General features: G+C 41.7%; 1 protein-coding gene across 1 annotated transcript; it reads left to right on the plus strand.

Annotated features, from left to right (window-relative positions):
* Positions 1–1,326: 1,326 nt before the first annotated feature.
* LOC131106730 (multidrug resistance-associated protein 1-like) lies at positions 1,327–24,934 on the plus strand. Its single transcript, XM_058056089.1, has 29 exons — positions 1,327–1,383; positions 3,118–3,243; positions 3,387–3,524; positions 4,735–4,854; positions 6,507–6,568; positions 7,027–7,149; positions 7,245–7,448; positions 7,584–7,761; positions 7,908–8,069; positions 9,097–9,189; positions 9,269–9,472; positions 10,570–10,716; positions 10,809–10,896; positions 10,960–11,156; positions 12,344–12,520; positions 12,590–12,757; positions 12,843–13,053; positions 15,044–15,116; positions 16,225–16,330; positions 16,924–17,131; positions 17,681–17,991; positions 18,055–18,254; positions 18,391–18,517; positions 19,198–19,299; positions 19,371–19,517; positions 20,590–20,748; positions 21,613–21,779; positions 23,380–23,574; positions 23,807–24,934. Exons 1-29 carry the CDS (start codon positions 1,372–1,374, stop codon positions 23,913–23,915), a joined length of 4,314 nt encoding a protein of 1,437 aa, XP_057912072.1. The 5' UTR covers positions 1,327–1,371; the 3' UTR covers positions 23,916–24,934.
* The last annotated feature ends 675 nt before the right edge of the window (positions 24,935–25,609 follow it).

The following is a 25,609-nucleotide window of genomic DNA, read 5'->3' on the forward strand; positions in this document are numbered from 1 at the left end:
CATCACATCAGGACACTTCATGGACAGACACCTCCAGAAAGTGTTGTGAACAGCTTCCACTCTTCTCTGAAGACCTTCCACAACACTTGTGTCCTTTGCGATCCATCCCAAAGATGTCCTTGTTTTCACACACGACACTCAGCCAAGCGTCAACCCCCAACAACTTCAGGCCAAAACCAAGAGTTTGTGATGGCCAAGGAAGACAGAACCCTGGAGAGATTTGTTTTCTTATTTCTTGATCGAATGTTTGTTTTCAGGACTGGAACCTGACATGGTACACTACCACACCAGACCTGACCCGGTGTTTCCAACACACTGTGCTGGTTTGGCTCCCCTGTTCTTTCCTGTGGACCTGTTCCCCCCTCTACCTGCTCTACCTGCAGCTCCGCCCCCAACGCCAGCCCATCCCGTTGTCCATACTGTGCTGCACCAAGACGGTAAGATAATGGACGCCAGTAAATGGGCGGGCCCCACTAAGTTAAAAAAAAAAGGTTTGTCTGTTGACATTTGTCTACATTTGTTCAAAACACAAACATGGCACTTTGTTTGTGTGAAATGTAAGTGGTTGGTGTTACTCATTATAATCATTATTACCCTCGATTCATTTATGAAGTCATCTCTGGCTAAGCACCGAAGATTACTATTGTGACGTTCACGAACGAACCGGTTCTTTTGAACGGCTCATTAACATGAACGACATGGGGAGGAGCGCAGCCCAGCGTTGCACCGTGCCTTCACATGAGTGCGCCAGTAAAAAAACAAAACAAAAAAAAAAACCCAGAAACACGTGAATGCCCCCTGCCTGGAGAGCAGCAGCGGGGTGACACCACCCTTTGGAATATTTACAGCGAATCCAGATCAGACTTTAAAAGGTTATAATCAGTATTTCTGAATAATTCCAACTCATATTGATGGGATATCTAAATTCATTCCTCCCAGTGATTATTTCCAAGATAAAAAGAGTTAAGGCCTGGCTGGCTTCTTAAAACCTAATATAAAAATGAGCCAAATGACCCAGTTTTTTTGAACGGCTCCGTGAAAGAAACGGCTCACCAAGATCCGACTCCCATCAAAGAGCCAAAAACCCTATCTCTACCACAGATGGACAACTTTGGCAAAGTTGGAGACTGGATTTGAAAGTAAGAATTAAGTTGTTTGTCCGATATACTGTAGTCTTTCAAGTTCTATATTGTTGTAGAAATGAATAAGTAGAATAACCGGAGGCTCCCGGTGTATTTTGGAATTAACAATAGCAAGTGGCTAATAATTTCAAGCCGTTTGGGTAGAAATGGGTTTGTTTTCATCTGCATAATTGCGGTGCTGGCTAACGGCTAGCACGGTTAGCAAGGGTTTAGTTAGCATGTTGTACGGATGTCTGCACTTGTAAGTAAACCCGTGGGGGTTGTTTGTGGTCATACCGTCGGCTGTAGACAGTCATAACACGATGGGAAGAAACTAAGATAAATGTCCACCCAGACGAAACAATATATTCCATCTTGGCTAGATACTGTAGTTATTGTGACTGGTCCCCACCTCAACATAGCAAGTAATGGCTCTCTAGCCAGCCTCCCTGCACTCTGACGCTAGGTCTGCATATTTGGCGTGGTTCCTCTCATGGGCTGAGTTCTCCACCCATGGCATGGTGAGCTCCACCAACAGGACCGTCTTGGTACACCCTGGACTGGTGGCCAGCCAATCCCAGGGCACATATAGACAAACAACCATTCGCACTCACATTCATTTTGGAGTGGCCAATTAAGCGGCCAATTAACCTAGCATGTTTTTGGGATGTGGGAGGAAACCGGAGAAAACCCACGCATGCACGGGGAGAACATGCAAACTCCACACAGAGATGGCCGAGGGTGGAATTGAACTTGAGTCTCCTAGCTGTGAGGCCTGCACGCTAGCCACTCAAACACTGTGCAGCTCTGGAAAAAAGAAATGCTATGTTCAAATCCAAGAAGGAAATATGAAGGAGTGCCTGGTTTAGCGCGCAGACCTCACAGCTAGGACACAAGGGTTCAATTCCACCCTCGGCCATCTCTGTGTGGAGTTTGCATGTTCTCCCTGTGCATGCGTGGGTTTTCTCCGGGTTTCTCCTCCCACATTCCAAAAACATGCTAGGTTAATTGGCCACTCCAAATTGTCCATAGGTATGAATATGAGTGTGAATGGTTGTTTGTCTATATGTGCCCTGTGATTGGCTGGCCACCAGTCCAGGGTGTACCCCGCCTCTCGCCCGAAGACAGCTGGGATAGGCTCCAGCACCCCCGCGACCCTTGTGAGGAAAATCGGTAGAAAATGAATGAATGAATGAATGAATGTTTAGAAGACAATCATGTACTTATTTTGTGTCAACTGCATCAGGCTTATTAGTAGATATCTAACTAACTTTCTTCTACATTTGTGCTAGAGCTTGTGGTTTTAGCATTTTTTTCCACTGTTGCAACGTGTGAGCTATGTGATAGGTTGCTTTTCCTTTCATGGCATCGCACACATTCCTCATTGGAGTTTGGGCCAAGTTTTATGTCAGGATTTATTTAATGCTCTGGATGTAAGTGCCTCCATATTACAGAGTTACTGCTTACTCCTTGCCTACTTCTTCCACTGCAGACGTGCTAGCCTGTTAGCTTCTACTGAGCCTCCGGGATTCTGCTCCGCCCCTACTGCTTCCTTTTTGCAGGCATGAGGGAGATACAGCTGAAATCTAGTCTATATCGATATCGATATGGTTGGGTTTGATAGTGTTTAAAGCAAATATGGATATTTCAAAAAAAATATATCGATATATTGCCCAGCCCTACTGTACAGTACAGATAAACGAATAAATACTATCAGTTTCAAATCTCAGCCTGTTAGCTTCTGATGTCTTTGCTGGAGGAAGAAGCACTCTGAGCCATTCATCAATTGCAACAAAAGACATTTGTTTCAGCAAAAAAAGAAAAATTGTAAACACTGACATCTAGTGGTTACCACGAGGTACGGCATTTTATAGCCTTGTTGACAGTTGTTGCTCTGGTCCAATGTTGATCTATGAAATAGGCTGAGGAACGATGACTGGTGTGTGTCTTCTTCACGCCCTTCAACTATTTCAATGTCTTTGTTTGATCTTTGCAGCTCCTCAGTCTCACTCTGGCGTCATTTAGTCTCCTGGAGATATTTTACCTCCTGGTGAAGAAGAACAAGGAGCTCCACAGTCACATGGTCTTCCTGCTCAGCCCACTAGTTCGATGTTCTTCACTGGTACGAGTCTCTGTGTTCATTTCTTGGTCTTTGCAGATAAACGGGGTTCTCTGTACTAGAGTGTAGTAGAAGTCCCTCAATCCATCTCTTGCTATCATTTGGAGATGTGGGGCTCCAGATGATGTAACATTGTTCTTCACCAGGTTCTGTCCGTTGTTATAATCCATGCGGAGAGAATGAAAGGCACTCGTTCATCTGTCCTCCTCTTCCTCTTTTGGATGCTTCTGGTTCTTTGCTCCATGGTTCCTCTGAAGGCTGTTGTGGAAGAAATGACTGATCAGGTATCTTATATATATATAAGAATATAGTACATGTACAGAGTATATGTACACTAGGGGTGGAGCCGAACCCGAATACGGTATTCAGAATGGCACAAATAATGAATTAAAACAAATACATTACAAATATTAGTATTGGGGAACAGGCTGCATGGCGGTCTAGTGGTTAGCACGCAGACCTCACAGCTAGGAGACCAGGGTTCAATTCCACCCTCGGCCATCTCTGTGTGGAGTTTGCATGTTCTCCCCATGCATGCGTGGGTTTTCTCCGGGTACTCCGGTTTCCTCCCACGTTCCAAAAACATGCTAGGTTAATTGGTGACTCCAAATTGTCCATAGGTATGAATGTGAGTGTGAATGGTTGTTTGTCTATATGTGCCCTGTGATTGGCTGGCGACCAGTCCAGGGTGTACCCCGCCTCTCGCCCGAAGACAGCTGGGATAGGCTCCAGCACCCCCGCGACCCTCGCGAGGAAAAGCGGTAGAAAATGAATGAATGAATGAAATAAATAACAATAATTTAAAGTTTTGGTTGTGCTTGTGGGCAGGTAGAGGGGATTATTTGGCATTAAGTAGTCTGATGGCCGGGGGGAAGTAGCTGTCTCTAAACCTGGTTGTTCTACAGCGTTCAGCCTTCATCCACACGGAAACGGCATTCTGGGTCGCCTAAAGAGCGGCTTCCAGAGTGTGAAAATGTGAAAATGCCTGCTTGTGGTTTCTTTGTAGACAAGCAAATTTGCTACTGTATGAAAAGGATGACGTCAGCGAGCAGTTCTGATATTTGATTGTTTTCTTCTCCTAAATGACGGATGGAAGGGAAAGTGAAAGATGTTCTTTCTTCTTCTATGGTTTGGTGTGTCACGGGGTTACGTCTGTTTCCAGCACCACCAGTACAAATAGGCGTACTTTGTGTTTGAAAACCAGTCATCCGTTCAAATACGTAGTAGAACAAAGATCCCAGGAATGTTCCCGTGTGAACAGGGACAAAAGTGTGTTCCTTTTCCTCTAGCTGTCAAATGTCACAGCCCGCTGAAAGGCCAGCTTTCATTTCACACCACGTTCTTAAACACTAGTGTACAGTTGACAAGTTGCTGCTAAGTCTTTGTTTCCTAGAAGGGGAACACACATGAACTGCTGTGATGAGGCCAAACAACACATTGAATGAATGATTAGGTTTTTTTTTTGCTCTTTGCCAATGTCAATCTCTATTTCAGGGTTTTTTGTCAGATGCTGTTCGTTTTGTGGCCTTCTTCATCTGTTTTTGCCTCCAAGTCCTTCAAGTGCTTCTCAGTGGCTTCTCAGATCGCCGACCGCTGCGTCTTCTGTTTGTGGAGGTAGGCAATGGAGACCACCCTTGTGAAAATAAAATATATTTATCAATATATTACTTTAAATATATTGTATTATATTATAATATATTATTTTTCCATTATATTTTCCAATACATTATATTTTATAAATACATGGAATAATATATTTTTGTACATATATTATGCAATATATTATATATTCATGTAATATATGGCAATATATTGCAGAATATACAAATGATTGCCGCTTTTAATATATTGAAATATATTAAATCCAAATATATATGATTTTATATATCCCAAATTATATGCAATTTTATATATGTAAAAATATAGTCCTTTTTTGGTCTTGATCGCAAGATATTTTTTATATGTATCAATATATACACATATATGATCTATGCATATATTGCAATATATTGGAAAATATAAACATAAGATCTCATATATGGAAATATATTTCCTAATACATTGCATTATATTTGCCAATATACTGCAATATATATTTTTTTCCATAAGGGCAACCTAGCCCCTCCAGAGCCTTTCTGGAGCCACGGACTGGTTGGTGTGTCAGATGTTACAGTAATTAAGATTAAGATATGTTTTTATTCGTCCCTCAGTGGGGAAATTTGTATTGCACAGCAGCAAGGGTACAGAGTCAGTTAAGCAGTACAAAATACACAATATAGAAAAATAAACAATATAAACAACCCAAGTATTAACAAAATCAACAGTTTTTCCCAGAGTTATATACAATACAGTATGTAGATAATATGAATGTAATGTAATGCCCTTGTCGTTTGCGGCAAGAAAAAGGACATCATCACATTCAAAGTGGATGTCTTCAATGCCATTGTGGAAAGGGTTATTAATTATTATTAATAATTATTAATCTGGGTTATTACTGTTCATTTTAGCCCACAAACACAAAAGCGACTTCTCCATGCACCCAACAAACAGGAGTGAGTGCTTTGCTCATTAGCACGGAAGCCACCAGCATCGTCACTGCATGCCCAAATTTGAGCAGCCAAGTCAATGTCCATATTCTTATATTACTTTTCAATAAAATAATCAGCCTTACTTTCCATGTAGACACGTAGAAAGCAATGAAAAGACACTTTTGCTTGGAAATGTCAAAATAACAATAGATTAGATTAAATTCAACTTTATTGTTATTGCTCATGTCACTGGTACAGGGCAACAAAATGCAGTTAGCATCCAACCAGAAGTGCAAATTTATAAATACCTTAGTAGTAAGTAAGTATATAAATAGAATAAAGCTGTAAGTGGACAGATATATGTACAAACTATAACAGGCTGTGACTATGATACAGTGTGGATATATACAGGATATAAATGACTATAATATGGCTATTGCAGATTATACAGATTATAAACAGTATGCACAGTATGAATGTGACAAGATATAATAACAGTAATATGTACAGTAGTGCAATGAACTGACTATATAATAGTATATATAGTAATATATAATAATGACCAACTGATGAAATTTAGCAGGGAATGAACCCCTGATCCGTACCTTTGAATATTTGCTGATTATATAAGGGAATCATTTGGGAAAAATATGGAGAAAATGGGAGGCTTCACAGGTATCCAAACCAAAAACTACCCACCAAAACTGTTTTTGTTGAATGAGATCTTTTTCTTTTCAGAATCAATGTCCAGAAGAAGACGCCTCCTTTCTTTCCAGGTTTTTCTTCTTTTGGTTCAGCAGGTAGAAAAACATTTATTGTTTGATTGGGATTGGGGTGGCACGGTGGACAAGTGGTTAGCGCGCAGACCTCACAGCTAGGAGACCAGGGTTCAATTCCACCCTTTTGCATGTTCTCCCCGTGCATGCGTGGGTTTTCTCCGGGTACTCCGGTTTCCTCCCACATTCCAAAAACATGCTAGGTTAATTGGCCACTCCAAATTGTCCATAGGTATGAATGTGAGTGTGAATGGTTGTTTGTCTATATGTGCCCTGTGATTGGCTGGCAACCAGTCCAGGGTGTAACCCGCCTCTCGCCCAAAAGACAGCTGGGATAGGCTCCAGCACCCCCGCGACACTTGTGAGGAAAAGCGGTAGAAAATGAATGAATGAATGAATGAATGAATGATTGGGATTGTTGGGGCAGTAGTAGTTTTCCCAGACCAAAACTAAGGAAAGGGTGAAATGTTTCTCTCTTTCAGTTTGGTGATTCAGGGATTCCGGTGCCCTCTTCAGGCAGCAGACTTGTGGACTCTACGGAATGAGGACTCATCCAAACGCATCATGTGTGCTCTGGAAGCGGCCTGGGCGCAGCAGTGTGAGCGGTAAGACGCTGCCCCCCCCCCCCCCCCCCCCCCCCCCCCCCCCCGATAACTTTGATTCAGAGATGACTCCCGAAATCCATCCTGTTCTTGATCAGCAGAAAGAAGTCCATCCCTTGTGGGTCATCTAGGTCTGACTGTGATGAGAAAAGAGAGTTGCTAAGGAAGCCCCAAAAATGCCACAGCTACGTTCACTTCTTGCTGTGTACGCTTGGGCGAACTTTTGCTCCGTATTTCCTTTGGGGAACATTGTTCCTGCTCCTACATGACGCGTTCATGTTCGCAGTCCCACAGGTGCTCAGGTGTGTGGAACAACTTGGTTATATTCCAATCTAAAATGCTACACTGTGGTTGATCTGCTTTGAGAGTCCCCTTCAATAAGAACTTCCAACATGGAGTCATTGCAACCCTGTCTTCTGTGTCTGTGCATCCACCAGCCTCCTGCTGGGCTTCATGCGGGATGGAGAGGCGGCCATGTGGAAAGGCTTTCTGTTTGCCGGTCTGCTCTTTATCCTGTCTTGCCTGCAGTCCCTCCTGCACCATCAGTACATGTATCGCTGCTTCACGGTCGGAATGAGGCTCAAAACCGCCATCATGGGTCTCGTCTACAGGAAGGTAACCGAATCTGGTTCAATCTGATACTCTGACATCTTGGATGAGTGACTTTTCTGTGGGAGTAGTAGTGGTAGTATGGTCGTGCTGCTCGCTGTCACACCAAACACGTGGAGATGCATGAAGGCGGTTATTTGTATGTACATTAGTGTTTGGTGATGAGCAGTGCCACTCGCCGCCAGTGTGCTGTGGGAGAAATCATCAACCTGGTTTCAGTGGACACTCAGAAGATGATGGACCTCGTCGTTTACGTCAACAGTGTGTGGGTGGCCCCCATTGAGATCGCACTGTGCTTCTACTTCCTGTTCAAAGTAAGACAAACTTCTTGTATTTCTTTAGCTCCTTACATGGTCGTCCATGTTGCTTTTTGGATATGTAATGGTAATGGTAATGGTTTTATTTCTTTTGAACATGCATCAGTTTACAATTGAGTGCATCCCATAATCAGTTCCCAGTTCCACATGTCCAAAAGGAGTAGGAAGAAGCAAAGCTTATTAAATCCTAGCCCTCCATCTGGTACTTTTACAATCAGTAACTGTTACATTTGTTCACTTCCTGCTTTCCAAAATACATTTTTTTTAAATAATGCACCTCTTACCGAAGTACGAGGTGATATGACCATACAATGACATAATGTGTACCATAGTAAGTGTCAATATAGTGATATATATAGCACATCATGACTGGTTCAAGACTCTTCATCCTTGTATTTAGCAAACATCAACTGCTTGTATTGTTTCTTGAATTGGCTCATTGTTGTGCATTGTTTGAGGTTATGTTGCTCCTGCACTCGTCATCCACTGTGGGACGGAGCCCTCCTCCATTTCATATTTCATTCAATAGAACATATTCAGTATCACAAATTCACATGCTCTGCCATGTTGTGCTCCGTGCAATGTTCACACCATCAAATGATATCCTGTCAATCACTATACAACAAAGGTTAGCTTCAAGGAAAAGTGCACTTTTTTGGGGGGGTGGATTTTACCCATAGTCCACAAGAGCACTCATCTTTCTCTTTCTGTGTGTTCTAAAGTTATATAATATATATATACGTAGGTTGTTACTACATGTGTGGGACTTACTTATTCCGCTTATAAAGTCATCTGAAAGAACAGAATGAGGGGTCCAGAACGGGTCCCTCATTCTGTTCCCCTCATGGCTGGGCCCGGGACAAGATTCTGGACTGAATCAGGGAGATTTTTCCTGATAGTTGAAGGCTCTACCTCCCTTTCTGAACGTTTCTGAACTTTAAGTCAATCCGGTAACCTCAAGTGCTGCGAAAGTGAAGTGTAGTTCTCTTCCATCTCCAAAGAGTGCTTTGTTTACAATTGTCAGCTACTTGGGCCATCGGCTTTGGCTGGCATCGCTGCCATTGTCCTGATCTTCCCTCTGAATGGAGTCATTGCAAAGTTGAGGAGCAAGCTTCAGGTGAGATGAGAAAAACTGAAATGCATTTCAACATTACTACAGCAACACCCTCCAACAAGACCAAACATGATGTCCTTAGGAAGTGCAGATGAACTTCATGGACAGTCGCATCAAACTGATGAACGAGATTCTGAGTGGAGTGAAGATCGTCAAATTCTATGCCTGGGAGGACGCCTTCTTGCGTCGCGTCGGTGCCCTGAGAGACGGTGAACTAGACACTCTGAAGAAGTCTCAGGTCCTCTACTCGGTCTCACTGGCATCCTTCAACTCCTCCTCCTTCTTGGTGAGAATTGCATATTTGATTGTTCCTGTCCTCTTCTCTTCATCCTCTATATCCTTCCACTTGGCAATATCATCCGTCGACATGGCCTCAATTTCCACAGCTACGCCGATGATATTCAATTATACATTTCTACCACCTCCATCACCTCCAACATTTACTCCACCCTCACCAACTGCTTAGTTGATATCAAAACTTGGATGGAACAAAATGTTCTCAAACTTAATAGTGACAAAACAGATATTATCATCATCGGTCCCAAAAACACCACAACGCCCACCCATAACTTTCATTCATTCATTTTCTACCGCTTTTTCCTCACGAGGGTCGCGGGGGGTGCTGGAGCCTATCCCAGCTGTCTTCGGGCGTGAGGTGGGGTACACCCTGGACTGGTGGCCAGCCAATCACAGGGCACATATAGACAAACAACCATTCACACTCACATTCATACCTATGGACAATTTGGAGTGGCCAATTAACCTAGCATGTTTTTTTTTGGAATGTGGGAGGAAACCGGAGTACCCGGAGAAAAACCACACATGCACGGGGAGAACATGCAAACTCCACACAGAGATGCCCGAGGGTGGAATTGAACCCTGGTCTCCTAGCTGTGAGGTCTGCGCGCTAACCAAGACAGTGGCATGAACATGATTATATCTTGCAAAAAGGGGTAGGCATTTATTATAAACTTTTGCTTCAGCCTACTTCTTTTGGGCTTGTGATCAGATAGTTGAATGCAGATGTAAATAATGGACAGTTGTATTTTGATTGGTGTGGGTGACACTGTGGTGTTTCGTGTATTTGCCCAAATAAAAATAAAAAAAAATAATAAAAAAAAGTCGTGAATAAAGCAGTTCAAATGTGAACGCCATGATAGGTGCTATGCATGGTAACGCCACTTTGGTGGTTGAGACCCAGCCAGTCTGATGCTACTGCTGTTTTTTGCTTTGCACAAATCTCAGTATAAATAGTGGCTGAAAAGTGGTAGAAATAGTTTTTAAGCTAATCCAGGTAAGTTTTCGCTTGCAGTTTGGCTCACGGGTCATCATGTTGAATATTGAACACAAAACAAAACTCGATCATCTGTCTTTTTCTTTTAGATTGCCTTTGCCGTGTTTGCGGTTTATGTGCTGATTGATGAGCGAAACGTTCTTGATGCTGAGAAAATATTTGTATCTGTGGCGCTCATCAACATATTGAAAACTCCTTTGAGTCAGCTTCCTTTTGCCATGAGCACCACCATGCAGGCAAGTCTCAGCCATGTCGGGACAAATGAAATCCACAATGGAAAAAAAGACTTAGTTGCCAGTGTTGTCCTGACTGTCTTTGGGGGAGTCAGGCTTTTGTTTCACTCAGACGTTTGGGAAGCTTCCTGTGCCAAGATGAACTGAAGTGGGACAACATGGAGAGGCTTCCTCTTTCCAAAGGTACAAATGTACATTTCTCAGTGCAAAGAAGGAATCAGACCTGTGGACTTTCTCTGCCCCTAGATGGTGATGGAGTTCTTATTGAAGAGGGATACTTTGCTTGGTCCGGTGATGGACCTCCATGCTTGCAGAGAGTCAACCTGAAAGTAAAGAGCGGAACGCTGGTGGCCGTGGTCGGCCACGTAGGTTCAGGAAAATCTTCACTGTTGTCGGCCATATTGGGAGAGATGGAGAAGAGGGGGGGCTCTGTCCTGGTTCGGGTGAGTGTTGACAAAATGAATTCAGTTCAAAACATTACTGAAAGCATTAGTGTCAGCATTTTGTCAAATGTTAGTCGATCTCAGAAGTCACTCAGTCTCTAGTCCGGTGTTTTTCAACCTTTTTTGAGTCACGCCATGTTTTTTTTTTATACATTGGAACAATCTTGCAGCGCACCCGCTTCTTTGTCTTTGGGCTTTTCCCTCCAGGGGTCGCCACAGCAAACCAATCCTCTCCATCCAAGCCTGTCTTCTACACCAACTACCCTCATGTCCTCCTTCACTACATCCATAAAGCTCCTCTTTGGTCTTCCTCTACGCCTCCTACCTGGCAGCATCCTTCTACCAATATATTGACTATCTCTCCTCTGGACATGTCCCAACCATCTCAGTCTGGCCTAAAGGACTTTATCTCCAAGGCCTCTAACATGTAATGTCCCTCTGATGTACTCCTTCCTGATCCTATCCATCCTGGTCACTACCAATGAGAACCTCTGCATCCTCATCTCTGCTACCTCCAGTTCTGCTTCCTGTCTCTAGACCAAACAACATGGCTGCTCTCACCACAGTTTTGTATACGTACCTTTCCTTTTCTTGATGGCCTGACACTTTTCTCCACCTGTTCCATCCTGCCTGCACACGCTTCACTTCCTTTTCACTAGCTCCATTCTTCCGGACTGTTGACCCCAGGTACTGCAATTTCTCTACCTTCTGTATCTCTTCTCCCTGGAACCTCACTCTTCCACTTGGGTCCCTCTCATTCCCACACATATACTCCGTCTTGCTGAGGCTATTCTTCATTCCTCTCCTTTCCAGGGCAAACCTCCACTCTCCTAGCATCTCCTCCACCTGTTCCCTACTCTCACTACAAATCTTAATGTCATCTGCAAACATCATAGTCAATGGAGATTCTTGTCTAAATTCATCTGTCAGCCTGTCCATCACCATAGAGTCCATCAGAGCTGATCCCTGATGCAGTCCCACCTCCACCTTGAACTCTTCTGTCACACCTACAGAACAATGCAGCTCCCTCTGACCTTCTCTGTACTTGTCTATGAACATTTTATTTATTATTGTATTCATATTGCACTGCATCTTATTGAAAAATAGCAATTTTGCTACCGTAAACAAGCAATTACCTTTGTGGATGAAGAATGTCTGTCTAAGTCCAAGTCCACTTGGCTTTCCAGGGTTCCATGGGATATGTTCCTCAACAGGCCTGGATTCAGAATGCCACTTTGACGGAGAACATTTTGTTTGGCCTGGAAAGGAAGGAGAGCTGGTATCACCGTGTGCTTGAGGCCTGTGCTCTGTTGCCGGATCTGGAAGTCCTGCCGGCTGGAGATGTCACAGAAATTGGAGAAAAGGTAAATTCTGTGATAAAGGAGGTATCGTGGATGTTGGCCAGCAGATGATGGCATGATGACCGGCTGCAGGGACTGAACTTGTCTGGAGGTCAAAAGCAAAGAGTAAGCTTGGCTCGAGCTGTGTACAGGAAGTCAGATGTTTATCTGCTGGATGATCCGCTGTCCGCTGTTGACGCTCATGTGGGGCAACACATCTTTGACCGAGTCATTGGACCCAAAGGACTTCTGAAGAACAAGGTGGGGAGCTGATTATGGAAGTATGGTCGTTGCTCTCAACAATGGCATAAGATATAAATTTGTTTTATTGTTTCCTTTTGTGCAGACACGAGTGCTTGTCACTCACAGCGTCAGTTTGCTGCCAAAAGCTGATTTGGTTGTGGTGATGGAGGCGGGTCACATCTCTGAGATGGGCTCATACCCGGAACTGATGGACCAGAAAGGAGCTTTTGCCCAATTGATCCACAACTTTAGCCGAAACCAGTCCAAAGAAAGCACCACCTCCAAGGAAAAGAGTAGTTTTGCTGGAGAACACGGTACTAAAGAACAACACATCTGTGTGTGTGTGTTATTATATATATATATATATATATATATATATATATATATATATATATATATATATATATATATATATATATATATATATATATCAATCAAATATTTTAATCGATTGACAACTCTGATATATATATATATATAAAATCTAATTTTTGTTCACAGTTGACTAAAAATTAATTGCATTTAATCACAGATTTTTATATTAGGGGAAATGTCTTTGTGGTTAACGATTTGATGTGCAACTACAAGGATAATTACATGAAATTATATGTAAAGGGATATCAATTTGGGAACTTGGGTATTTGGGTATGACAATTTTTCTTTATTATTAGCATAAACTCGCCCACAAACGTTCAGCAAATCCAAAATGTGAGCGAGTGAGACCTCTCACTCTACCATATTTTTATTTGTGTCAGCTCAAAATAAGATTAGTTTATTTATGATACTGGTTTTAAATTCTAAATGTTTGTGAATAAAAAAGCCTATTTAGGAACATTCAGAAAGTATTATTATTAAAGATTTGCCTGCCTTTCCTTCATGAAATGTACAAATGAAAATAGCTAAAACAGGCCAATAGTCATAAAACATTTCATCCAAATTGCAAACGCAATAATAATTTCATTTCTCTTTGAAAACATTAAAATACATACAAAGTAATCATTATATTACAGGAAATATAATTGAATTACAATACTGTAAATATTACTTAGAATCCCCCAGTTTTTGAATGTTTAATGTCAGCTGCGATTTGTCCTACTTTTTTGATGGTCAATGAACGCACCAACAACCATTCTCCGATGCCCAGAGGGCTGTATGGATGTATTTGGATGTATTTTCCCCCTTTTTCTTTCACCTCATACTTGCTCCCGAATGCTGATACTATGTGGGAACCCATAAAGATAAGATTTGATGACTTTGCCAACTTTACCAATCTAAATACGCTTTTCTTTCTCCATTTCCCATCAATATTGTTCCAACTTGTAATTAAATTTTCTTCGCCCCAAAAAAACAAACAAAAAAACAATATTGAACACTGAGCTCCCTTATGGATTAATGAGCAAAACGGTCTGTTTTAATTTATTCCACCCGCGGCCCGGCTCCAGGCACGGCCACTTCGCTGTAGTTGGTCACATGCCCTAGTGTTCATGTGGACTTCCGGACAGCTGCCGAACCCAACTTTATAGGATTTGATAACGAACAACGTAGCAAGGGAACACTATATACAAACAATCGTATTTGTATTTAGGAGCTGCCATGGTGTCAGAAAACTGATGCCAGCTTCAGTGCTTGTATTGTTTAATAATGTTTTATGAGATGCTCTACACTTAAATGTCACAGAAAAAAATCCCAGAAGTGTAGCAGAAGAAAAGTGCAATGATAAACATAGTACATAACATTGTACACAAGCACATACCCATGTTTGGTATGTGCTTGACCGGCGTATACGACAGCGTGTACTAGTTCCCACTGATATCTGATAAAGAAAAATAGTAATACAAAAATATGCTTACTGACTGTAGTTTTAAATAATAATAGTTCTGAAATTGATATCCTTTTACATAAAATGTAGTTGCACATCAAATTGTTTACTACAAAGAGATTTCCCCCATTTAATATAGATAAAAACATATTTTTATCTCCGATTAAATGCAATTAATAGCGAGTTAACTATGGACAGAGTGCGATAAATAGAATATTTTAATTGATTGACAGCTCTAATATTTATGTATGTGGAAAACTAAATTCAAAATCATCCAAAATGGCCGCTACCAATAGCGACAGCTTTTTTAAATGGCTGGGATTGAAATAAAAGATAATAAGTTTAATTTACAACAGTGATGGACCAGGTAATTCTAAAAGATCGACTGGTCAATCCCGATCTACCAGTTGGTGACCCCTGCCCTAGGAAATGTTATATACAAAAAATATAAGGTTTGTAAGATTAAATGTTTGTTGTGTTTGCAGTCAGCAGGAAGTCACTGTCTCGCCTGAGTATCACTGACTTCTCGATTGATCTTTCTCAGGAGCAACTCATCAGGTAACAGCATATTGAATATGCCTATTAGTAGTAAAAAAAGCACATTTAAGCATGTTTTGCATACATTAAACATTTTTAAGCATAGAAATGGATAGATGATGTAAAATATGAACATCAGCCATTCAAAAGACATGCAGATGTTGGTGGAATGTAGTATTGCAGAAATGGAACCAATGAACTTTGATGAACCAAAGCAGGGATCACTGTCGCTGCTACAGTACCAAAAGACATGACCAACTGAAGTTTAGCTACCAGGAACAACACAACAGGTTTTATGAAAGATAACAAAACATAGCATTGACTGGCTAAAACAAGTAAATCGGTAGACAATCAGTCTCCCAGAGTCCAAATCCCAAATAACTCGTTTAGCCATCCCGTTCATGGCCACAGGTCAGGGGAAGCTGGAGTCTATCCCAGCTGACAATTGGCAATCCAATCACTGATATGTTTACAAACAATACAAAAGTAGAAATAACAAACAGACCCAAAACAGCCATCACCACTCTGAACTCACAAACATCTACTGTGAAACACAATTAAGATGTAAAATATCACTATAAGGCGTCACGGCGGTCGAGTGGTTAGCGCGCAGACCTCACAGCTAGGAGACCAGGGTTCAATTCCACCCTCGGCCATCTCTGTGTGGAGTTTGCATGTTCTCCCCGTGCATGCGTGGGTTTTCTCCCACATTCCAAAAACATGCTAGGTTAATTGGCCACTCCAAATTGTCCATAGGTATGAATGTGAGTGTGAATAGTTGTTTGTCTATATGTGCCCTGTGATTGTATAGTCCAGTGTATAGTGACAATAAAGGCATTCTGTTCTATGCTATTCTATTCTGTTCTCATGCACAGCCTTCATAGCCATCAAAGTAGTCTTTTTCCCCTTGAAACACCTCTTTTTACACATTATAGGACAAAAAACATTAGACACAAATTGTTGGCGTTGACCGTCACTGTCATCATATTGACAAATCTTGAATTTTGCGAGCCAAGAAAAAAAACAAACAATTTTTTTTAACTATATTGAGATTACATGGGAAAATTCATGTCAACTTGTACATGTAGCCTTACTTGACTTACTATTACTATTTGCCTCCTTGTTTCAGCTGTGACATAGGGGCCACCAGTGTTCAGCTGATGGAGACGCTCAACGACTTGCCTTCCGATGATTCTGGGAAACTCACTCAGGCTGACACAGCTCACGTTGGCAGAGTAAGTTATTGTTGCTTTACAGTACTTCACTACTATTCAGCACTAAATCCTACAGTACTTGGACTAGTCAGCAATATCTATGTGTGTGTGTCAGTGATGTCCCAGTAATTATTCATTCATTCATTCATTTTCTGTCGCGGGGGTGCTGGAGCCCATCCCAGCTGTCTTTGGGCGAGAAGCGGGGTACACCCTGGACTGGTCGCCAGCCAATCACAGGACACATATAGACACACAACCATTCCCACTCACATTCATACCTATGGACAATTTGGAGTGGCCAATTAACCTAGCATGTTTTTGGAATGTGGGAGGAAACCGGAGTACCCGGAGAAAACCCACGCATGCACGGGGAGAACATGCAAATTCCACACAGAGATGGCTGAGGTGGGAAATTGAACCCTGGTCTCCTAGCTGTGAGGTCTGCGCGCTAATCACTCGACCGCCGTGCCGCCCGTCACAGTTACTAAGAAAAAGTAATCCAATTACTGACGACTGATTACTGATTTAAAAAGTAATTTGGTTACTGTACAGATTACTTTATTTTGAAAGTATGGTCCAGACTGCGCTCTCACTCATCTGCCTTTTGTCGTCAGGTAAAGCTGCAAGTATACCAAGAATACTTCAGAACCGTCGGCCTGACCTTCATCATGACCATCATCTTCCTGTGTGCCTTCCAGCAGTCTGCCTCGTTAGCTTACAGTTACTGGTTAAGTCTGTGGGCTGACGACCTTCCCATCAACGGGACCCAGACTGACCATGTGCTAAAACTGAGTGTCTTTGGAGCGCTCGGTGTCACCCAAGGTCTCAAAATTTCTTGAATTTGTCAAAAAAAAAAAAAAATAGTGACACTGTTTAACCACAGCTTTGACACAAAGGGTTAGGGTTAATACTGTATGATGACGATTTACTGTAGGAGGGGACTAATCCTGTATTGTAAGTATTGTAATCAAAAGATAAAGGTAGATCATATCCAAAACAAAGCCACATTTCCAGTAGCTCTGCCAAAATGACATAATAAACTTAAACACTTCAAAATAAAACACAAGGCCAGAAGAGAGGAAGGAAAAAAAAAGAATACAATAAGAATAAATACATACAGAAGCATACAAAACCAAAATAGTTTTAAGCAGTGGTCCTCAACTGTTTTCTGTCATTCCTCCACTGGGGGACAGAAATATTTTTTTGAAATACCACTGTGATGATGATCATCATCATATCTATTTGTTTATTTATTTGAACTGAAACAAAATGCAGTCAAATTGCATGCTGACAAATTCATACATGTTAGCAGGTCTGCATTTCCAGTTCCACTATTTGGTCTTGATAATGTCTGACTTGATTATCCTCCAGGTATGGCCATGTTTGGAACGACACTGGCCATCGCTCTGGGTGGGATCGTAGCATCACGCCACCTTCATGCTGATCTGCTCCACAATGTGCTCCGTTCGTCAATGTCGTTTTTTGAGGTGACACCCAGTGGAAACCTTCTGAACCGCTTCTCCAAGGAAATTGACGCCATTGACTGCATGATTCCCGAAGGCCTCAAAATGATGCTGGGCTACCTGTTCAAGCTGTTGGAAATTTGCATCATTGTCTTGGTGGCCACTCCTTTCTGTGGGCTGGTGCTGCTCCCGCTCACCTGCTTCTATATCTTCATACAGGTGACATTGATTCTCTCCTTGCCAGCACCTTCTTGAGTGGGTTTTCATTGCCATGCTCTGTAGAGTTTCTACGTGGCAACGTCATGTCAGCTTCGGCGACTGGAGGCGGTCAGTCGCTCGCCCATCTACAGCCACTTCAACGAGACCGTGCAGGGGGTCTGCGTTATTCGTGCCTTTGGTGAGCAGCAACGGTTTGTGCAGCAGGCTGACCATCGCATTGACAAAAACCAAGCCGCTTATTTTCCACGATTTGTGGCGACCAGGTGCGTTGAAACAAAGTAAATGTAATTGTTGCTTATTTCTGATCCCAATCCTGCTCAATGTGAAAGAAATGTCATTATATTTCCTTTGATGAAATCTAACCTATAGACGCCTTGACTGAACCTTGATGTCTATCAGATGGTTGGCAGTGAATCTGGAGTTTCTGGGGAATCTTCTGGTTCTGGCTGCTGCTGTTCTGTCAGTGCGAAGTCGGCATGACCTCAGTCCGGGCGTCGTGGGTTTGGCAGTGACACATTCTCTCCAGGTTCAAAACACACACCAACCAATCTGGAATTCATTGACTGCTTCACAGTCTTAACGTGTCCTACATTGATAAAAGCCTTATTTTAATGTATAGCGATTATCCTGTTCATGGTGACTGGTGAGCTGCTGGCTATCCCAGATGATTATTGTCTTTGTAATTCCACTTGTCGCTTGTCCGAGTTATTACTGAGACCGCTCTTTGGTTTGTTCAATCCCCGATGGTTGCTTGTCATGTGGGGGCCTTTTTTTTTTAATCATTCCCCTTCAAAAGTCATTGAAGGGGAACTACACTACAATCCTCCCTTTTCTGTGCATTATAACATGAGAAAATGTGTTCATTTCAGCTAGCTTACAATGCTGTAATTGGAATATATGAAGTCCTCTAAAAAAAAAATTAAGAAATGGCTGTATTCGTCCCTGAGTGGGGCAATTTGCAATCATGCATTATCACGTACAGTGATAACAAAATGTAATAGTTCAAAGTTCAAGTTCAAAAACACTTTATTTATCCCCGAGGGGCAATTTAAAGGACACAGAGAGCAGCATATGGAATAAAAATGTAGAAAGCAGACAAGGACAAGTAAAAGAGCAAACACTACTGAACACACAAGCTAAAGGGAGGTTGTGCGAAATCTGGATAGGGAGGGGTCCAAGTTCACATGAAATCTATTGTTCATGCAGGTGACAGGGATTCTGAGCTGGATTGTTCGATCCTGGACTGATGTGGAGAACAACATTGTGTCAGTAGAGAGAGTAAAGGAGTATGCAAATACTCCCAAAGAGGTTTGTTTCTGCACAAGAAATACACGTTACTGCTTTGTTTTCATAATTCTCATCAACTTCCATATCCACAGGCAGCTTGGGTAAACACAGACAATTATCTCCAAGCTGACTGGCCAACTAAAGGATGCATCCAGTTTGAGGACTACGGGCTGCAGTATCGTAAAGGTCTTGACTGGGCCTTGAAGGGCATCTCCATCAATATCCATGACAAAGAGAAGGTTAGAACCCATTGCTGTTAAAACTGAGTAAATGATCATTCCTGGCTGTTGCCATTAACATGATTATTTAAGGCAGGGGTCTCAAACTCAATTTACTTGGGGGCCACTGGAGCTAGGGTCTGGGTGAGGCTGGGCCGGGTAGGTTTAAAAAAAAACAACGCATTTATTAAAAACAGAAAAATGAATAAACTTTGCTTTGGTTCCGATTTTCTACAAGAAAAGCTCTGATAAAACATTCCACTGTTCTCAAATATCTTAATTTGTATTTTTCTACACAAAATAAGATGAAAAATAAATAAACAAATCAAGAATAAAGAAAATCAATCAATCAGTAATAAATAAATAAATATAATAATAATAATAAAACGGCAAATAATAAAAACTTAAGAAACCACATATAGTTGGTGGGTAGACAAATTATATTTTTCAGATTAAAATGAACAAAGCATTATTAGAGCCCTGTAGACATGACAAAACACGACTATAGTCACATTTATACTCTTTTTATTTACAACATATTGCGCAACTGCAGGGTCTTGAGACACATGCTAACTCGCAAACTAGAGAGCTAGCGACCTAAACGGTAGCCTTCAAGTTATTTCCTTTCAACTTAAATAGCCCAAAACTTACCACTTCCACACGGATAGGGAGGATAAATGAATGAATGAATGAATAAAGTCAAAAGAACCGGAAAACATTTTTGCATGTAAATATGGAACATTTTCTCCGCCAAATCAAGACATTTTGAAAACAGAATGATTAATCACATTTTCATGAGGGACAAGTTCTGAGAAAATGAATGAATGAATGAATGAATGTCATAATTGTCCTGATACGTATATTGGTCGGGCTCTAACGTGTAGTCCTGCAAAAAATGTTTAATGACCACATTTCCGCTACAGATGTTGTGCCAAGATTAGCTGCAGTCAGTTCACGCAGACCTACGTTAGCACTCTTTGAGTCATAAACTGTAAGTCAGGGGTCTCCAGCCAGTAATGTAAACGTGAAGCAGTGCACTTGAACAATTCTTCACCAACATTGGTGATGGTGACAGTGATGTTACTGTTGCTAGGTGGGGATCGTTGGAAGAACTGGAGCAGGGAAGTCATCCTTAGCGTTGGGAATTTTTCGTATTCTGGAGGCAGCCAGTGGACGGATTTGCATTGATGAAGTTGATATTGCCCAGATTGGCCTTCATGACCTTCGCTCCAGGATCACTATCATTCCTCAGGTAAGCTCAGCAATGCACAATGGTCCAACTTTGGGGGAAGAATCAGCCATCTTTGACTCAAATTAAGCAGTATACCCATTATCAAACATTTGAATGAATGATTCTCAATATTTCACACCAAGCCCGGAAGGAACGTGAGCATTTAGTGCTTATCATTGCGTACCTCCTCCCTGGGTCCATTCAGAGTCTTTAACAGAATTCCCAGAGTTCCTATCAAGTCTGGTTATTAGTATAGATAAAAATCATAGTGGATGTAAATAATGACAGCCTCAGGGCTTAAAGTATTCCAGCACCGTGTCGGATCTCCGGCGTTTCAATATGACGAAAAAAAAAAGAATCTGACCCAGACAAACACAAACTCCTTGTAGCCATGCGGTCGGGAATGCAGCTATTGCCAAGCCCCTCCCCCCCAAACAGCTACTGTTCAATCTTACGATTATGCTGCGTTCAAGACAACTCGGGGAAAGGTGTATGTTTTTGTGTGCTGTATAGGGGTGGAGCCGACCTGAATATGGTATTCAGAATGGCATGAATAATTACTTTTTTTTTACGAATAATTAATTTGAACAAATACCTTAAAAATGTTTATATTCGGGAACAATTAAATGACAATTAAGTGCCCTCTGCCCTCTGCCCAGAGGGATGTATGGATGTATTTTCCCACTTTTTCTTTCCCCTCATACTTGCTCCCAAATGCTGATGTGGGAACCCACAAAGGTAAGATTTGATGACTTGCTAATGTGCATCATTGTGGTAGTTCCATGCTAAATGGCTAGCAAAACACTAGACTTCAGCCACGGTCATCACATCACATTCATATTGGTCTAAGAGATTCTGAAGTTATTCCTGACATGCTTCCTCCAGGATCCAGTGTTGTTTTCAGGATCTCTCAGGATGAACTTGGATCCATTTGATACCTGTTCAGATGAGGAGCTGTGGAGAGCTCTGGAACTTGCTCATCTTGGCAGCTTTGTGGCCACGCTACCTGACCAACTTAAGCACCAATGCTGTGAAGGAGGAGAGAACCTCAGGTACATCTTGGAACCAGCGAGTCCACATCGACATTACAATACCACTGAACAGCACACACATCCACTCGTGTACCCATCTTTTGAAAGTATTGTTTCACGTTTGGAATGGGAAAATGTGTCCAAACTTTTACATGACCACTTTACTCCTGGAAGGAACTATGATTTCAGGATTCCATCCAGTTTCTATGCTGCTTATCCAGCCAATCACAGGGCACATATAGACAAACAACCATTCCCACCCACATTCATACCTATGGACAATTTGGAGTCAGCAATGAAGATAACATGGTTTTGGAATGTGGGAGGAAACCGGAATATCCGGAGAAAACCCCCCGCATGGGGAGAACATGTAAACTCCACAAGCGGAGAAACAAACTCAGGTCTTCCTGATCTCTGGACTGTGTGGCCTGCATGCAAACCACTTGCAAACCGTGCTGCCCGATTTCAGAATTGTTAAAGAAAATATTTGGACACATGTACAGTCACATTGATTTATTTTCGATCAGGGCGATGAGGAAAAATATCAGTATGAAATATTTAAAAGGTTATAAACGACTATCCGTTATGGATAATACATTTTTGCCTGATACGAGTATGAAATGAGTACATTTCGTTATTATCCGTATTTGTAGTTAAAACAAATTATTATTATGTATTCACTCTTCACGCTCTGTGAGTCACACACAGCGAGAACTTGTCCCTCATGAAAATGTGATTAATCATTCCGTTTTTAAAATGTCTTAATTTGGCGGAAAAAATGTTCCATATTCATTCATTCATTCATTTTCTACCGCTTTTCCTCACAAGGGTCGCATTGGTTGCTGGAGCCTATCCCAGCTGTCTTGGGAGGCGTGAGGCGGGGTACACCCTGGACTGGTGGCCAGCCAATCACAGGGCACATATAGACAAACAACCATTCACACTCACATTCATACCTATGGACAATTTGGAGTCGCCAATTAACCTAGCATGTTTTTTTGGAATGTGGGAGGAAACTGGAGTACCCGGAGAAAATCTTTTGACTTTATTGTCTTCGAAAATAGAGTCAAGAATCCCCCTACCACCACCAACGCACAAATGGTTTGGTCTGATTAAGGCGTAAACCCCCCACCCCAAAATATATATAATATATGTATATATAGTATGTGGTGCTTTTGAGAAAAATACAGTCAACAAGGCTGACAAGTTATTTCCATGGCATGTTTACATGAATCACCAACTTCACACAGCTCATTCATAAGAATGAAAGAAGTCTGAAGGATCACTTACACACATACACAGTACATATATAGTAGCTGAATAATAAACAATCCATATAGCAACATTGTCATCAATCCATGTCAATTTCACACTAGAAATAAACATATGGGGAGACAGATACAAATAGTGTTGTACTCGCTCATCCCTTGTGAGCGGGGACTCATTACACTTTGTTGGCTGGTCTTTGAACGCACCACGTCATTTTGGCCCACACTGCACAAATAGACTACTATACTGTAGTTTTAGCCTTTTTTCTTTCATCCCATATTTGCTCCCAAATGTTTATACTGTGTCCTAAAGGTCAGATTTCATGAAATTATACGAGTTTACTTGTGTGCAGTCTTGGTCAGCGGCAGCTGTTGTGCTTAGCAAGAGCCCTGCTGAGAAAAACCAAAATCCTCGTTCTGGATGAAGCCACAGCAGCTGTGGATTTGGAGATGGACCAGCTGATCCAATCCACCATACGGACTCAGTTCAGCGATTGCACTATCCTCACCATTGCTCACCGCCTGAATACAGTCATGGACTACACAAGGTAGAATTTCATTTTCCAGTTTTTTTTTGGTTAGAACATGATTTGTGAGGTGACTTTCTTTCAGAATGTTTCTTCTAAAAATGCATGAATATGAGCAGCGTGGTTTTTGAAATATATTGAATATTCCATTGTCAGATTTTGATGCATTGCAGTGTGGTGTAATTGCAATGTCGCCATACAAGACAAAGTTAGTCACTGACAGACATCATTCAGGTTGCTTCTGTGTTCTCAGGATCATTGTCATGGACCACGGCTCCATCGTGGAGATGGACTCCCCTTCACAGCTCCTCCAACAGCAAGGCCACTTTCATCAAATGTGTCATCAGGCTGGATTAGTTTGATACACAAGCAAAAACATGTGTGCATATATCTATATTTATATAGACAGTCTGTGGACTGTAAAAGATTTTGGACAGGTTTTATATGTAGGTTTACCCGAACCCTTGCTTCATGTAAATACTATGACTACCCTACCGTTACTGTGAACAAAACTATCCCTAGTGAGTTGTAATTCAAGTCCTAATGTGATCCGGTCTGATTATTTATAAATAAATAAATACAGAAAAAAATACATTATTTTTTTTATTCATAGAGACCAACCTATTCATAGAGGAGGTAATTAATTCACTATATAACCCCAATCTGGTCTGGTTTTAGGATTAATAAATACATACATACTTGAATAAATAGTCATAAAAACCAATTCATAGAAAAAGGCATTAATATATACTAATACAAGCATTACTACATACAAGTTTATTAAAACCATAATATTTTTAAAAAATCAGTTTTAGAAAGGATTGTTCCAATTGGCGTTTGTCTATATGTGCCCTGTGATTGGCTGGCGACCAGTCCAGGGTGTACCCCGCCTCTCGCCCCAAGACAGCTGGGATAGGCTCCAGCACCCCCCGCGACCCTCTTGAGGAAAAAGCGGTAGAAAATGAATGAATGAATGTTCCAATTGGCTGATTCTAACTGGGAGGGAAAAGAGATGTTCTCTGATTGGACACAGGGCTAGAAGGGGCGGGAGTTAGATCCCATTCTCTCTCTGACAGATAACAGTGCCACATCTCATCTTTGACTTACCTGGTTGACTTACTTTGACTTACTCAATTGCTGTTTAGCCACATTTAATTTTCCTTGTCTTGCCTCTTTTCCAGCCGCTTCCCGTGTCTTCAAACACCCGCTTCTTTTTTTGTCCACTGTGTGGGTGACATAGGCATATTGGTGACATACTAAGCAATTCTTCTAAACGTGAAAAAAGTCCCTGAGTACTTTTCATAATCAAGGTTATTCGAATTATCCGATTTCATATTTTAAAAATCAAGCTGTAATGTGGTTTTAAATAAACCATTTTGGTGTTCCCTTCCAATTTTTGTCTCTTTGTTTCAACAACTAAACACTTTTAGTAATGCTTACTTGAATATTTTAAGGCAATCGGGTTCCTAAGATTTTCCTAGTAATGTGAACACACAGCATTGTAAGGTTAACTTTTAATGAGTACTGCTCTTTGAATGGCTGCACGGTAGCCGAGTGGTTAGCGCACACAGCTAGAGACCCGAGTTTGATTCCAGCCTGGGTCATCTCTGTGTGGAGTTTGCATGTTCTCCCCGTGCATGCATGGGTTTTCTCCGTGGACTCTGGTTGCTTCTCACATTCCAAAAACATGCTAGGTTAATTGGCAACTCCAAATTGTCCATAGGTATGAATGTGAGTGTGAATGGTTGTTTGTCTATATGTGCCCTGTGATTGGCTGACCAGCAGTCCAGGGTGGACCCTGCCTCTCGCCTGAAGACAGCTGGGATAGTCTCCAGCAGGCCCTTCAAATTACTGCTTTACTTTACTTGGACATTTTGAGGCAATCGGTTTCCTAAGTTTTTTCAAGTAACGTGAACAAATTACATTTCACAGTGTTTTGTAGCGCCACTTGGAGAGCCGCTGCCATTGGAGCCACAGGTTCTAACTCTTCCAAACTTTGGAAGTGTTGACAAGGGCCTTTGAGACAGGGTATAGGTTATGGTGTTTTGGCGTCCCA

Source organism: Doryrhamphus excisus, chromosome 19 (genome assembly GCF_030265055.1).
Source record: "Doryrhamphus excisus isolate RoL2022-K1 chromosome 19, RoL_Dexc_1.0, whole genome shotgun sequence".
Lineage (NCBI taxonomy): Eukaryota > Metazoa > Chordata > Actinopteri > Syngnathiformes > Syngnathidae > Doryrhamphus > Doryrhamphus excisus.